Source organism: Spermophilus citellus (assembly GCF_964194105.1).
Source record: "Spermophilus citellus genome assembly, chromosome: 2".
Taxonomy (NCBI): domain Eukaryota; kingdom Metazoa; phylum Chordata; class Mammalia; order Rodentia; family Sciuridae; genus Spermophilus; species Spermophilus citellus.
The window spans coordinates 28,421,340-28,438,397 of NC_138183.1; the positions used below are offsets into that span (position 1 = coordinate 28,421,340).

Consider the following 17,058-nt stretch of genomic DNA (forward strand, 5'->3'; position numbering starts at 1 on the left):
GATCTCCTTTAATAAATGAATGGATTAAAAAATGTGGCATATATACATAATGGAATATTACTCAGCAATAAAAGAGAATAAAATCATGGCATTTGCAGGAAAATGGATGGAGCTAGAGAAGATAATGCTAAGTTTGCCAATCCCAAAAAGCCAAATGCTGAATGTTGTCTCTCATATAAGGAGGCTGATTCATCGTGGACTAGGGAGAGGGATCTTAGGAGGAATAGATGAACTTTAGATAAAGCAGAGGTATGGAGGGGAAGGGAGCTGGTATGGGGTTAGAAATGATGGTAGAATGTGATAGTCATTATTGTCTAAAGTACATGTATGAAGACATGAATTGGTGTAAATATACTTTGTATACAACCAGAGACATGAAAAATTGTGCTCTATATGTGTAATAAGAATTATAGGGGAAGGAAAGATGGCGGCGATGGGAGTGCATCACCCCAGTGCGCCGCGTCACCGTGCGGGAGAAAGACGAGGTGAAACGGCTGAAGGCTACCTTGTTGGGAATTTCCAGTGAAATTGAGGTGCTCCAGAATCTAGAGGACGGATTTTCAGCGCGCGGGATTCGGCTGCGGGGGCTCGGTCGCGGGCGATTTCTCCGCATGGAGGGTAGCAGAGCCTGGTTGGCGGACCGCCCCGCGGATGGAGTGTGGGGCGCGCGCTGGGTTGCGGCAAGGTAGCGGAGCGGGAGTACAGCGATTCGGATTCTGGGGGCTCCTGTCAGCGGTGCACTTGCCGTGCTTAGTGCTGAGTTCCGGCTTTGAGACAGAGGAGAGAAGCGGTCCAGTTCGATTCTCAACACCGGTCGGACCACGGAGGAGGACAGCAGCCGCCATCTTGGAGAGCTGTTGTAATCATCCCTGTTTTCTACTGATCTCAGCTCATTCAACTATGGAACAGGTGATTTGAGGCTGGTACTTGCCTGCGTCTTGCAGACAGATCGCTCAGGCTCGGGACCAGATAACCTGAGGAGAATACTCTTCGGGGCTCGCTCCTGGCAAGGCGTGCACCGGACTTTGAGCGGCCGGATTCTAGCTCCCTGGGATGCTTTGGCCCAGGGTTGGGGAACCTGCGGGGACTGCGTGCTGAGGCCCGCACCAAGTGGAACGTGCGCTGAGGGGCGGCTGGGCTCTGACTCCCGGAACAGTTTTGGCCCGGGGCTGGGGAGCCAGCGGGGACTGCGTCTTTGACCCTGCTCCTAGTGGAGCGTGCACCGAGCTGGGAGAGTTTGGAGCGGCCAGGCTCGGGCTCCCAGGGCTGCTTTAGTCTGGGGCTGGGGAACCTGTGGGGGTCGCTCTGTGGAGCCTGCTCCTAGAAGAGCGTAGCTGGGATTGGAGAGGCTGGGTTCTGGCTCCTGAAGCTGCTTTAGCCCAGGGTTAGGGAACCTGCGGGGACTGCGTGCTGAGGCCAGCACCAAGTGGAACGTGCGCTGAGGGGCGGCTGGGCTCTGACTCCCGGAACAGTTTTGGCCCGGGGCTGGGGAGCCCGCGGGGACTGCGTCTTTGACCCTGCTCCTAGCGGAGCATGCACCGAGCCGGGAGAGTTTGGAGCGGCCAGGCTCGGGCTCCCGGGGCTGCTTTGGCCTGGGGCTGGGGAACCCGCGGCGGTTGCTCTGTGGAGCCTGCTCCTAGCAGAGCGTGGCTGGGATCGGAGAGGCCGGGTTCTGGCTCCTGAAGCTGCTTTGGCCCAGGGCTGGGGAACCTGCGGGGACTGCTTCTCGGTCCGGGTCCTGCTGGGTGCTGTGGGGGCCTGGGGGGCAGAGTGGAGCTGCCACCTGCGCCCAGAGCAGGCCAAGTGACCCGCCGGCGTGGTATCACGACACCCCAACTGCAGCTGGGGCCGAGGAGAGTAGCCGCCAACGCCTGGAACAGGACCAGCAACCCGACGGCGCGGTAACCAAGTCACCCCATTTGGAGTGGGGGCTGTGAAGAGCCGCCGTCTGAGCCTGCAAGGTAGGCAGACCTGCGACCCACTGGCAGGACAGGCTCGGCAGCCTGCCAGTGTGGTGGACAAGTAGCATCGAGGCAGTCACGTCACACTGGTTGGAGTGGGGGTAGAGCAGAGCCGCTGCCCGTGTCTGGAAAAGGCCCAGCGACCCATTGGAGAGGCAGTTAGGTACCCCCACTGGGAGTGGGGGCTGAGCAGAACTGCCGCCCGAGCCCGCAAGGTAGGCAGATCTGCGACCCACCAGCAGAACAGGCTTAGAGGCCGACCAGCGTGGTAGACACGTCACACCAATTGGAGTAGGGGTGGAGCAGAGCTGCCGCCCACATCCGCATCAGGACCAACGACCCGAGGGCGGGGTAGTTACGTCACCACAATTGGAGTGGGGGCAGAGTAGAGCTGCCACCCGCGCCCGCAGGGTGGGCAGACCTGCGACTAACCAGCGTGGTAGATAGATCACCCTAATTAGAGGAGGAGCACAGCCACTACCCGCCCTGCAAGAGAGATCTCCCAACTATACAAGAGCAATATAAATAAATAGGGGGAAAGTTTCAAAAACACAACAGTTTCACCAAGCAGAAAGAAACGCCAGCAGTATGAAAAGACAAGGAAAGAAAGGACCACAAGCAATGCAGGTCAACTCAACTTTAGAAGAGGTAATAGCTACAACAGATGGAATGTCAGATAAAGAGTTCAGGATATACATGCTTCAGATGATCTGGAGTCTCAAAGAAGACATGAGACAGCAAAATCAGACAATGAAAGATCACTTTGACAAGGAACTACATAAACAAATCCAGGAAGTAAAAGATCAATTTCACAGGGAGATAGAGGTAATAAAAAACAAACAAATAGAAATCCTAGAAATGCAGGAAGCAATAAACCAACTTAAAACCTCAATTGACAATACTACCAGCAGAGTAGATCACTTAGAAGATAGAACAGACAATGAAGACAAAGTATTTCAACTTGAAAAGAACATAGACAGCTCAGCAAGTCTGCTAAGAAACCATGAACAGAACATCCAAGAAATATGGGATAACATTAAAAGACCAAACTTAAGAGTCATTGGGATACAGGAAGGCACAGAGCTCCAAACCAAAGGAATAAACAATCTATTCAAGGAAATAATATGAGAAAACTTCCCAGACTTGAAGAATGAAACAGAATCCCAAATCCTAGAAGCCTACAAGACGCCGAAAGTGCAAAATCATAAGAGATCCACACCTAGACACATTATAATGAAGATGCCCAACATACAGAATAAGGAGAGAATTTTAAAAGCTACAAGAGAAAGAAAGCAGATTACATTTAGGGGTAAACCAATCAGGATAACAGCTGATCTCTCAACACAGACTCTGAAAGCTAGAAGATCCTGGAATAACATATTTCAAACACTGAAAGAAAATGGGTTCCAACCAAGAATCGTGTATCCAGCAAAATTAAGCTTCAGGATGGAAGATGAAATTAAAACATTCCACGATAAACAAAAGTTAAAAGAATTCACAGCTAGAAAACCATCTCTTCAAAAAATCCTTGGCAAAACATTACAGGAAGAGGAAATCGAAAATACCATTGAAAACCAACAGTGGGAGGTAGGACAGTAAAGGGGGGAAAGTAATCAAAGAGGAAAACAAATCAGGTTTAGTAACATTAATAAACAAATATGGCTGGAGGAACAAACCATATCTCAATAATAACCATAAATGTTAATGGCTTAAACTCACCAATTAAGAGACACAGGCTAGTAGAATGGATCACAAAACAAGACCCAACAATATGCTGCCTACAGGAGACGCATTTGATAGGAAAAGATATACATAGACTGAAGGTGAAAGGCTGGGAAAAATCATTCCACTCATATGGACTGCGGAAACAAGCAGGAGTGTCCATACTCATATCAAATAAAATAGATTTCAAGCCAAAGTTAATCAAAAGGGATAAAGAGGGACACTGCATACTGCTCAAGGGAACCTAAACCAACAAGCCATAACAATCATAAATATATATGCCCCAAACAATGGAGCAGCTATGTTCATCAAGCAAACTCTTCTCAAGTTCAAGAGTCTAATAGACCACCATACAATAATCATGGGAGACTTCAACAAACCTCTCTCACCACTGGACAGATCTTCCAAACAAAAGCTGAATAAGGAAACTATAGAACTCAATAACACAATTAACAACCTAGACTTAATTGACATATATAGAATATACCACCCAACATCAAGTAGTTACACTTTTTTCTCAGCAGCACATGGATCCTTCTCAAAAATAGGTCATATATTATGTCACAGGGCAACTCTTAGACAATATAAAGGAGTAGAGATAATACCATGCATCTTATCTGATCATAATGGAATGAAACTGATAATCAACGATAAAAGAAGGAAGGAAAAATCATGCATCACTTGGAGAATGAACAATAGGTTACTGAATGATCAATGGGTTATAGAAGACATTAAGGAGGAAATTAAAAACTTCTTAGATTTAAATGAAAACACAGACACAACATATCGGAATCTATGGGACACATTGAAAGCAGTTCTAAGAGGAAAATTCATTGCTTGGAGCTCATTCCTTAATAAAAGAAAAAACCAACAAATAAATGATCTCATACTTCATCTCAAAATCCTAGAAAAAGAAGAGCAAAATAACAGCAAAAGAAGTAGAAGGCAAGAAATAATTAAAATCAGAGCTGAAATTAATGAAATCAAAACAAAAGAAACAATTGAAAAAATTGACAAAACTAAAAGTTGGTTCTTTGAAAAAATAAATAAAATCGACAGACCCTTAGCCATGCTAACGAAGAGAAGAAGAGAGAGAACCCAAATTACTAGCATACGGGATGAAAAAGGCAATATCACAACAGACACTTCAGAAATACAAAAGATAATCAGAAATTATTTTAAATCCTTATACTCCAATAAAATAGAAGATAGTGAAGGCATCGATAAATTTCTTAAGTCATATGATCTGCCCAGATTGAGTCAGGAAGATATAGACAACCTAAACAGACCAATAACAATAGAGGAAATAGAAGAAACCATCAAAAGACTACCAACTAAGAAAAGCCCAGGACCGGATGGGTATACAGCAGAGTTTTACAAAACCTTTAAAGAGGAACTAACACCAATACTTTTCAAGCTATTTCAGGAAATAGAAAAAGAGGGAGAACTTCCAAATACATTCTACGAGGCCAACATCACCCTGATGCCTAAACCAGACAGAGACACTTCAAAGAAAGAAAACTACAGACCAATATCTCTAATGAACCTAGATGCAAAAATCCTCAATAAAATTCTGGCGAATCGGATTCAAAAACATATCAAAAAAATTATACACCATGATCAAGTAGGATTCATCCCTGGGATGCAAGGCTGGTTCAATATACGGAAATCAATAAATGTTATCCACCACATCAATAGACTTAAAAATAAGAACCATATGATCATCTCGATAGATGCAGAAAAAGCATTCGACAAAGTACAGCATCCCTTTATGTTCAAAACTCTAGAAAAATTAGGGATAACAGGATCATACCTCAACATTGTAAAAGCATTCTATGATAAGCCAAAGGCCAGCATCATTCTGAATGGAGAAAAATTGAAGGCATTCCCTCTAAGATCTGGTACAAGACAGGGATGCCCTCTCTCACCACTTCTGTTCAACATAGTCCTCGAAACACTGGCCAGAGCAATTAGACAGATGAAAGAAATTAAAGGCATAAAAATAGGAAAAGAAGAACTTAAATTATAACTATTTGCAGATGATATGATTCTATACCTAACAGACCCAAAAGGGTCTACAAAGAAACTATTAGAGCTAATAAATTAATTCAGCAAATTGGCAGGATATAAAATCCACACGCATAAATCAAATGCATTCCTGTATATCAGCGACAAATCCTCTGAAACGGAAATGAGGACAACTACTCCATTTATAATATCCACCCAAAAAATAAAATACTTGGGAATCAACCTAACAAAAGAGGTGAAAGACCTATACAATGAAAACTACAGAACCCTAAAGAGAGATATAGAAGAAGACCTCAGAAGATGGAAAAATATACCCTGTTCATGGATAGGCAGAACTAACATCATCAAAATGGCGATATTACCAAAAGTTCTCTATAAGTTCAATGCTATGCCAATCAAAATCCCAACAGCATTTCTTTTAGAAATAGATAAAACAATCATGAAATTCATATGGAATAATAAATGACCCAGAATAGCAAAAACAATGCGAAGCAGGAAATGTGAATCAGGCGGTATAGCGATACCAGACTTCAAATTATACTACAGAGCAATAGTAACAAAAACAGCATGGTACTGGTACCAAAACAGGCGGGTGGACCAATGGTACAGAATAGAGGACACAGTAACCAATCCACAAAACTACAACTATCTTATATTTGAAAAAGGGGCTAAAAGCATGCAATGGAGGAAGGATAGCATCTTCAACAAATGGTGCTGGGAAAACTGGAAATCCATTTGCATCAAAATGAAACTGAATCCCTTTCTCTCGCCATGCACAAAAGTTAACTCAAAATGGATCAAGGAGCTTGATATTAAATCAGAGACACGGCGTTTGATAGAAGAAAAAGTTGGCTATGATTTAGATACTGTGGGGTCGGGCTCCAAATTCCTCAATAGGACACCCATAGCGCAAGAGTTAACAACTAGAATCAACAAATGGGACTTACTCAAACTAAAAAGTTTTTTTCTCAGCAAAAGAAACAATAAGAGAGATAAACAGGGAGCCTACATCCTGGGAACAAATCTTTACTCCACACACTTCAGATAGAGCCTTAATATCCAGAGTATACAAAGAACTCAAAAAATTAGACAATAAGGTAACAAATAACCCAATCAACAAATGGGCCAAGGACCTGAACAGACACTTCTCAGAGGAGGACATACAATCAATCAATAAGTACATGAAAAAATGCTCACCATCGCTAGCAGTCAGAGAAATGCAAATCAAAACCACCCTAAGATACCATCTCACTCCAGTAAGATTGGCAGCCATTATGAAGTCCAACAACAAAAAGTGCTGGAGAGGATGCGGGGAATAGGGTACACTTGTTCATTGTTGGTGGGACTGCAAATTGGTGCAGCCAATTTGGAAAGCAGTATGGAGATTTCTTGGAAAGCTGGGAATGGAACCACCATTTGACCCAGCTATTCCCCTTCTCGGTCTATTCCCTAAAGACCTAATAAGAGCATGCTACAGGGACACTGCTACATCGATGTTCATAGCAGCACAATTCACGATAGCAAGATTGTGGAACCAACCTAGATGCCCTTCAATAGATGAATGGGTAAAAAAATGTGGCATTTATACACAATGGAGTATTACTCTGCATTAAGAAATGGCAAAATCATAGAATTTGGAGGGAAATGGATGGCATTAGAGCAGATTATGCTAAGCGAAGCTAGCCAATCCTTAAAAAACAAATGACAAATGACTTCTTTGATATAAGGGGAGTAACCAAGGACAGGGTAGGGACGAAGAGCTTGAGAAGAAGATTAACATTAAACAGGGATGAGAGGTGGGAGGGAAAGGGAGAGAGAAGGGAAATTGCATGGAATTGGAAGGTGATCCTCAGGGTTATACATAATTACATATAAGAGGAAAGGAGGGGTAAGAGAAAAATAATACAAGTGGAAGAAATGATTTACAGTAGAGGGGGTAGAGAGAGAAAAGGGGAGGGGAGGGGAGGGGAGGGGAAGGGGGATAGTAGAGAATAGGATAGACAGCAGAATACATCAGTCACTAGAATGGCAATATGTAAATCAATGGAAGTGTAACTGATGTGATACAGCAATCGGTATACGGGGTAAAAATGGGAGTTCATAACTCACTTGAATCAAACTGTGAAATATGATATATTAAGAACTATGTAATGTTTTGAACAACCAACAATAAAAAAAAGAATTATAATGCATTCTGCTGTCATATATAAATAAATAAATGAATAAAAGAAATTATTGGGGAGTTGACTAGAGTATTTACTTTCATTCAGAACAGAAATTATATGATCATAATTTAATTAAAGAAAGGAAAATAAGGATCCCTGAGTTCTGGAGAACTGGGGGCTACTTAAATAATCTATCCCCACAATTTTTTTGCCTTAAAATAAAAATGGAGCAGCGACAAAGGAATACATTAGTTAGGACTATTTGATTGTATGTAATTAAGAGTCCAATTCAAAGTTAGTTTTTAAAGAAATTATTTTTATTGACTCTAATTATTCAATTAACTAATTGACTAATATAAGCTTATATAAATAATATAACTCATATAACCAAAAAATGCTTGGGAATTTGACTTTAGACACAGCTTAATCAAGAAGCTAAACTGCATCAGACATCCCCTCCCCTCCCTCTCACAACTCTTGTTTTATCATTCATTTAGACTTTCTCCATGTATGGGCAAAGATTGCCTCCAGATGAATACTCTACCTACTTAGCAACTCTAGCAAGAAGTGTTCCCTTTTTTTCTCATACAGGGACAGTACAGATTGTGTTTGAATAGCCTGACCTGGCTCACTTGAAATGTTAAACCAATCACTGTGGCAGGAAGGATTTTGTTTTTAATCAATTAGGCCAATGTTAAGTGCTTATGCTATTTCCAAAGGATTGGATCAGCTCTGTCCAGAACTATGCAAACTCAAGTGGATGGACTGTGGATTCATCAAAAGAAGGATACTTTTAACAGAAGAATGGATTCCAGACAAAAATAAATCAATACATGTTCAATTTAAAATGACAGAGAAATGAGACTGAGAGTACAAAAGGAAGGAAGAGAGATGAAATAGATGAAGGAGAGTTGAGGGGAAGGACAAGATGGATATGATGGACAGATGTATAGAGACTAATTAGAAGAGCTGTGCACATAGACTGCAAACAAGACAATATTCAGAAGCTTTATATGAGCATTCCATGTTGAAAAGAACGGAGTCCTATGTATGGCCTCACAAGCAGACTTTTTCTGTGACTATAATACACCTAATCTGATCCTGTGTTGAGAGAATCACATGTTTCAAGGCCTTTCATACTTCTGTTAGATGCAAGTATCTGTTCGAAATTTTCTTCAGAGCTTCTTTAACTTCCTTATTCCTCAGGCTATAGATGATGGGATTCAGCATTGGGGTTATCACTCCATAGGACAGTCCAATGATTTCATCAGATACTTTGGTGTTCTTTGACTTGGGCTTTGTGTACATAAAAAGGGCTGACCCATAGAATAAGATCACCACAGTCAGGTGGGCTGAACAGGTAGAAAAGGCTTTTTTTCTCCCCTCAGCAGAATTAATTTTTAGGATAGAAGAGAGAATGAAAATATAGGACACAAAAATTAACAGCAGAGGAATCACCAATAAAACAACACTTGCCACTGTCAGAATAAGCACATTCATTGATATATCTGAGCACACAAGTTTTAGAAGAGCCAGGATCTCACAGGTAAGATGATCAATAACATTGTTACCACAGAAAGGCAACACCATTGTCATGACTGTTTGCACTAAGGAGTTCATGCAGCCTATGGCCCAGGACCACACAGCCAAGTGCATGTATAACACCTTGTTCATGATGATGGGGTACCTCAGTGGGTTGCAGATGGCTACATACCTGTCATAGGCCATCACAGCCAGGAGGACACATTCTGTGGAGCCCAAGCCAAGGGTGAAAAACATCTGTAGAGTACAGCTAAGAAAGGAGATGGATATTCTCTCTGACATAAATATAATAAGCACTGAGGGAATGGATGATGATGTGTAACAGATGTCTAAGAATGAAAGATTTCCAAGAAAGAAGTACATAGGGGTATGGAGGCGAGGATCCAGGATGCTGATGATAATGAGGAGACTGTTTCCTAGTAAGATAATCTTGTACATGATGAGGCAGAGCACAAAGAGAAAATGCTGTAGTTCTGGGTATTGAGAAAGCCCCACCAGAAGGAATTCAGTCACTGCAGAATAATTCCCCATCTTCATGTGTCCTTGTCATCTACAGAGTTCATATCTAGAGGTGACTCAGGGAAATCTGAACTTTTGATGTATTATATCTAATCATTTCACTTCCATTATTTATTTATTTTGATTTTTTAGATCATGTCCTGGAATCAGTAACAGCAGGGATAGTATATTAATTTTACTAATGATGAAAGAGACACTGAAAGATAGGTAATACTACATAGCACCAAATAGCAATGGAGACTTGGAATTGTGCTGAGAAGTGCCAGGCCTTTTATTATGTATAATTTTAAGACAAATTGCATTCAAATTTGTATACTTTAAAATCTGTTTATTAATGAATGTTTTGAAATAAAACTATTCTAATAAAGCTCATTCAAAATTAAAGTACCATGTAGATTTAGTGCCATGCTACTTATCTTCAGTACGATCCATTTTAACTTACCTAACTATTTTGAGTTTCAACTAGCTCAGCTACTAACCTCAGCCTGAAAAATGGAGGATGTTATTAATTATTCGGTATTTTTTGTGAGAATTACATTAGATAACATCTATCAGGTGGCAAGTACAGTAGACAGCTTCAACATGTCATCTAAAACTACGTGAGAATACAATATAATAAAATATATAATTAAATATAACAAAAATAAATATATAATTCTTTATTTGTAACTAATAAACTACAATTTTAAAATCTCCTTGATTGGCTTAGAAGGAAAAGTTGATTTTTTAAAAAAATGTGGATTGAAGTTGGGAAATGTCATTGATGAAAATGAATATTTCCTGATCTGTGGGACATGTAATCAATTAAGATTCTGAGATTCATTGGATTTTGGTTTCTAACAACTAGCTGGCACAAAGGGATCTGTGCTGCCATTATGCGGAGATTTTGTTTTCCTTTTTGTGGAGTGCACATACCAGAGATTGAACCCAGGGGCACTCAAGCACTGAGCAAAATGCCCAGCACTTTGTATTGATTGATTGATTGATTGGACAGGAACTTGCTAATTGCTGAGGCTGGCCTTGAACTTGTGACTCTTCTGCCTCAGCCTTCTGAGCTGCTGGGATTACAGGTGTGCATCACTGCACACAACTATGCACACATTTTCTAGGGCCTGCAATTCACCGTTCTTCAATTTAAGTACCAAACATTACCTTTCTTCCTTACTTGTATACATTTCCAGTCAATCTAAATTCTCCATTCCTTTTTCTCTACCACTTGCCTTTTAGGTGTATATTTTATGATTTCTAGGCATATTCCTATCATTTCACAAAATAATATTAATATATCTATTATTTCATTTATTATATTTGATACTTTGTAATGCATCCATGGATCTTCCTATTTTTTATTTTTGGCCATGAAGCTTCTGTAAATGACTAAACTAATACTGGCTATTTTATATTGAGTTTGCTCTAAGTATATTAGATTAATGTAACTCACTGGATGTGTTAACTGATTTAAACTTCAGGGCAACTCTGTAATACAAATATTACTTTAAACTCCTATTTTATGTGGAGCAAACAAAGACACAAAAATTGAAGCAACTTTCATAAGGTCATGATATAATAAATGATCAAACTAGAATTGAGTATTTTAGTCATGGTTCTAGAGTCAGCCTCTTAACCACCAGACTGACTATATGTCACAGATTCTTATACTGATTTTATGCAACAGAAAACTATTAGAAAAATGTGTTACACTTACATAGGAATCAAGACAGTTTGTTTTATTTCTGACCTTAAGTGTTATGACAGAAAGCTCTGAAGGCTGGATCATAGCATCCTTAATTTTCCACATGTAGGAAGGAATTTCACAATTATGAGGATTAGAATAATCAGGAATAATGAGCTGAGAACCCTTACCAATATATTTGCCTCTAGCAAACACACACCTGGAATTGTTAGCATTTGGCTTTCCTCTCAAAAAAAGTAAACACTTCCGAAACTTCAGTTACCTTAATTTTGGCCTTTTGCTTTCTTCTCTGAATTTTGTATCCTTTCGAGTTATGCTTCATAAATTAACATTTTTTCTTTTTTTCACATTTTTTATTGGTGCATTATAGTCATACATAATGATGAGATTTGTTGATATTTGGACATGCACACAATATAGCAATATAATTTAGCCAAAGATTTGGCCTTTTCTACCTTTTTCCTCCCAACTCATATTTTCTGAAGTTCTGTCTACTTATAACTTTAAACTATATAATCAGAAACTTAGTTGTGTTCCAATTATTTCATACTTACTTTTAAGATGCTTAAACACGAATGTAAACATATTATATAAAGGATCTCATCTTTTATTCTTTTATTTCTTCACTGTTGTAGCTTGTATCTCTGAGTTGTGGTGATAGAATGAAAATATTCATTTTGAATCATATATATCATATAACTGTAGATTTTTTTTGGCTTGTTTGTATCCCAAGAGCTTGAAGATATAGACGAAGGACTTACTACTTGGGGGGTCACAAGATGACAGAACCGTCTTCCTATCAGGGAAAAGACAGGACGGGAAATATAATTTCATCTTCCTTTTTTCCCCTTTACATTTGTCTTCCTTTTGGAGAGTATCCCTGGGACAGTGATTTTTGATAAGGCTAAAAACGTGATAGTACTAGTATCAGCATATTGAAAACTATTCCCTTCTTCCTATCTTTCCTTTCCTGTCTAGGCACATTGGCCACAGGGACTTATTCCACAAAGGAAAGAGTTAAGATAGCAGTTTTAATTTATTGTAAGACATTTGTGGAGAAGAGAGGGAGGACAGGGAAGAGAAGAAGAAGAAAAGAAGGAAAAGTAGTCAGATAAAGTTAAATAAAGTAGTTAAATAAAGTTCACTAAACATTTGTATTCTAGAGTAGGGTTCTTGGAAAAATAGGCATGAAGAAAACGTGGTTTCCTTTTTCTCTGTTCAAAAACTTTCAGGCAAGGTGCATATTTTTTCATAATTAAGCATTTATAAGAGAAAGCAAAAAAGTCATGTTGCCATAAATATAGTTAATCCATCACAAAAAGTCTCTCTTGTCTCCCTCAGTTTTCATTCCTCCTCTCATTTCTGATATTTCTCTTCCCATTTAGGTGTGCAGTAAGGAGTTACTGGGTGGGTTTGCCCTGGAATATTCCTCATCAGCATCCTCATAAAAGTCACACCGACAGAGGAATACAGTCTGAGGAAAAACTATGTGCTGCCTATGCAACACAGCTTAAAAGACCTCCAGCCAATCATGCAATCATTCTTTGGTCCCTTTGAAGTAGATATTCTGAAACCACTAGTGACACTTCCAATGTTATGTGATGACCACACTGAGTATCTTTTAGTCATCCTGAAACACTAAAATCTTTTTTCTTTTTGCCTTTGTACATGCTGTTTTCTTAAACAGGAAGGACTTCTTTCAATTCAGATGTTGTTTTTTTCTAGGAAACTTTGTCACCTTCTATTGGGAGGGTGATGCTCCTGGTATGTCACACAACCCTTTGCTTCCTACTTTCATAGCATACTTCATTTACTTATTTATTCAACATAAACCATGCCATTTATATTGTGATATATAGCATGGCTCCAATGTGAGACTTTCCAAATAGACACTGGATGCAGAATAACTATTGGGATTTTAAGAAACAAATAATTTATATGCTATCTAACACTTTAATGTAAAAAATTGTTACAAATTATTTTATGAAATTAAAATATCATTTTTACTCAAATGTGTCAGAGCCAATAAAGTTTTGATCAATCAAATTTATGAATGTATATGCAAAGCATACAAGGTACATCCAACTACACAATAAATTGAAATTACTTATTTTTTATTAATGCTTGAAATTGCACATTAATGCCTGAAAGATTGTCAAGATAATATATGAAGTGAATTCGTTACAAAAATAAGATTCACTGCCATCTAACTCTATGTGCAAGAGCATTTGTTAGAATACAGGATTCATTCTTGGTACAAACTTTTGGGAATCTAGACTGAGGAAGATAAATTATTAAGATGATAAAATCATCTCTCTCAAAGTGTTGATCAATATAATTTCAAGTGTTGAGATGCTGGAAGTATTTTCCTAAAAGCCATTAAAATGCATTATTACTATTTGACATTTTAATGGACAGTTACAACAACTGGATCAGAATATAAAAATAAATGACATTGCACACAGTCTCTTATTTCAAGTTAAATTATACTTTAGTAATTGCTATATTATTTCCTCTAAGATACTGAAATTCTGGCATATGATGGCCATGGTGTAACAAGTGAAAAGACATAAAGTCACATGTAATATTACCAATGCATATTGTAGTCTTAGAGAAGTGTTAAAAACAATGGAGGATAATGCTCATGACATATTTCCAGAGAAAAGAAGTTTCCCAAAACTACATAAATTATTGCAGTTTTGTAAAAAAAAAAAAAACTGCCCAAAGAATTATACTGTGTTGTTTGAGGTTTTCCCTGGAATGTGAGACTTCAAGCATTACCAATTTAATGTTCTCCATATTTTCCAAATAATTTTTAATTGGAGTATATTTTATCATTGTAAATATAAAATATATGATTTCCTAATTTTTAAAGGAAGCGAATAGTAGAATGGACATCCACAACTTTCACACCAGTTGTCTTTCAAACCCAAGCAGAAAATAAAACAGTCATTGGGCAGGAAATTTGAAGGAAACTTTTGTTGCTTTATATTATTTAGATGAATACAATGCCATTTAGTTTTCTGATTTCATCCAGTAAATCTCACACAGATACCCACTAATAGCAAACAGCCTGACACAGTCTCAGTTATTGTAAAATAATTCCATAATCCACCATTTAGAATCTCAACATTGTGTACATCCACAAGACTGGGATCCTAATTAGAATAAGATATACTTCATGTTTGTATAAATCTGATCAAATGGAGTCTATTGTCATGTATAACTAAAAAGAACATATAACACACACTTACATAAATGTGATCAAGTTTGGCAGTGTATATAGGAGTCATTGTAAATCATGTTGTAATCCCTCCCTCTCTCTCTCTCTCTCTCTCTCTCTCTCTCTCTCACACACACACACACACACACACACACACACACACACAGAGAAACAGAGTTACTTGGTAGACAAACGGAAGCATGAGGAAAGATCAGGGGTTTCTTTACCTCTCTTTCCTTTCTCTCAGAAAACTGTATAATTTTGATTCCTGGTCCTCCACATTTTATTCATCTCTCCAAAAACTCAGTCATAGATTGGTCCTCACCATTGTGCATCACTTGTGGAAAGAAAGAAAGCAAACTGCTGATCATGAAGCATTCACTCTTTTTCTCTGCATGTTTATCAAAAAGAAAAAGTATTAAGTTGTAAAGTATGTTATTCACCCAAATTTTCTGATTTTAACCCATGGAATGATTGAACAGTTTGACAACAATCATCTCGCTTCCTCCAGGTTTTCCTAATGTTTACAAAGTGCCTTTTTTCTTCACAGCATGAAACATCACTCACTGGCATGAAGCCCCTTGTGTTTATCTAAATAAATAACTTCCTAGAAGCCACAAAAGGAGTTGATAATAAACAGTAGTGGATGAGTTAGAATTAAGCCCTCTTTTTTCTTTTTTTAAACAGTCTTAAAAATTATTTTGTTTTTTTTTAAGTTATTTTTTTAAATTACCATCATTATGTGAGAACAAAATGCATCCCTCCCATACCAGGAATACAGAGGAAGCTTTAAACTCTTACCTATAGGAACTTCTATCTGTGCCATATGCTCTCTGGGATTGATTAGCACATGCAACACATTCAGTTATTTCTAAGGCTCTACCATGTAAACCTATTTTGTCTGATCTTCTTTTTTGTTATTATTGTTAGTTATGTATCTTTATGGAGAAGGACCATGTTTTAATGGAAAGAGCAGTTGATTTAGAGTCAGGATTCCTAGAGTTCAGTCTGGGTCTGTGATTTACCAGCTGTACAAACTTGTGTGTCATGAGCGTCATGAAAAATTGGTTAATCATACCCTCACTGCAGTTTTAAGATGATTAACATAACATACCTGAAGATTTTGGCACAAAGGGAGTGCACAGTATATAGTATGTCAGTTCACTCTGAACTCCTACACTGCCATATTTTAATTTTCCAAGGTAAGCAGCAAATAATTTAAAATGATGTTCATAAATATTGAAGGTATTTCCTTCATCAAATAAATATAGCCCATGTTCTTTTCACTATTTTATTAGAATCTTACCAAATACAGTAAATCATTCAGAATTCTTACCTGCTACATCCTTTTTGCTTTCTGAAAATGGCTCTCCCCAACTCTGCTCTAATTTACCTCATTTAAATATTAGTGTAGGATTTCCAAATTCTCCACATAGAATAAATTACCTGGTTTATTGGGATTACAATCTTCAAAACAATTAAGACATTGTAGACATAAGCATGGATATCACTAATATTCACTTCCTCTAGTAAATCATTAATTTTTTTCTATTTATATATTGAAGTATGAAGATACTTCATGACTTTATGCTGAAGTATAAATTAAAGAATTAAGTAGCTATGATTGTTCCTCTTCATATTAGTTTTAAACTTATTTATCTTCTCTTTGAGCTTAATAATACCATAGAACCCATAAATCAGATGCTACAGCTCTTGAGTAATGCTAGTAGTTGGAGTCAGTGGGAGGCAGATCAAAGTAAAGCTTTTTTGTCTAATATAAACCCATGTTATAAATTGGAGTTTGTAGTAAGTCAATCTGCCACCTATGTACTCTCTAACCTCTTGGTTCCTACTATTTCCAGTGGGCCTATTGGTGCTTCTGGCAGTCAATTTAAGTCCATCTTTAATTTCTTCTAAGAGACTCTATAATCCCACAAGTGATTTAAAGTTGAATTTAAATCTTCCTAATGGTAACAAATTGTAGAATACTAAAGATAATGTCTCAAAGACCTAATCATGTCTTACTCATTAAATAGCATTGTTTTCTTCTTTGAATTAATTTTCTCTGATTTTAGATATAATATAAATTTATAGTGGAGTATTCATTTATCCAGAAAAGGCCAAAGAAGGAAATGAAAGTCATTTATAATTTTAGATATAAGTACTGAAATTTTAGCATATTTTTATGAATATACTTTATAAGGT

General features: G+C 38.2%; 1 protein-coding gene across 1 annotated transcript; it reads right to left on the bottom strand.

Moving 5' to 3' along the window:
- Nucleotides 1-9,010: 9,010 nt before the first annotated feature.
- On the bottom strand, nucleotides 9,011-9,955 carry LOC308642648 (olfactory receptor 13D1-like; the record flags this gene model as incomplete). The annotated part of the gene is made up of 1 exon (XM_081281788.1): nucleotides 9,011-9,955. One exon carries the CDS (start codon nucleotides 9,953-9,955, stop codon nucleotides 9,011-9,013), a length of 945 nt encoding a protein of 314 aa, XP_081137914.1.
- Between the last annotated feature and the right edge of the window lie 7,103 nt (nucleotides 9,956-17,058).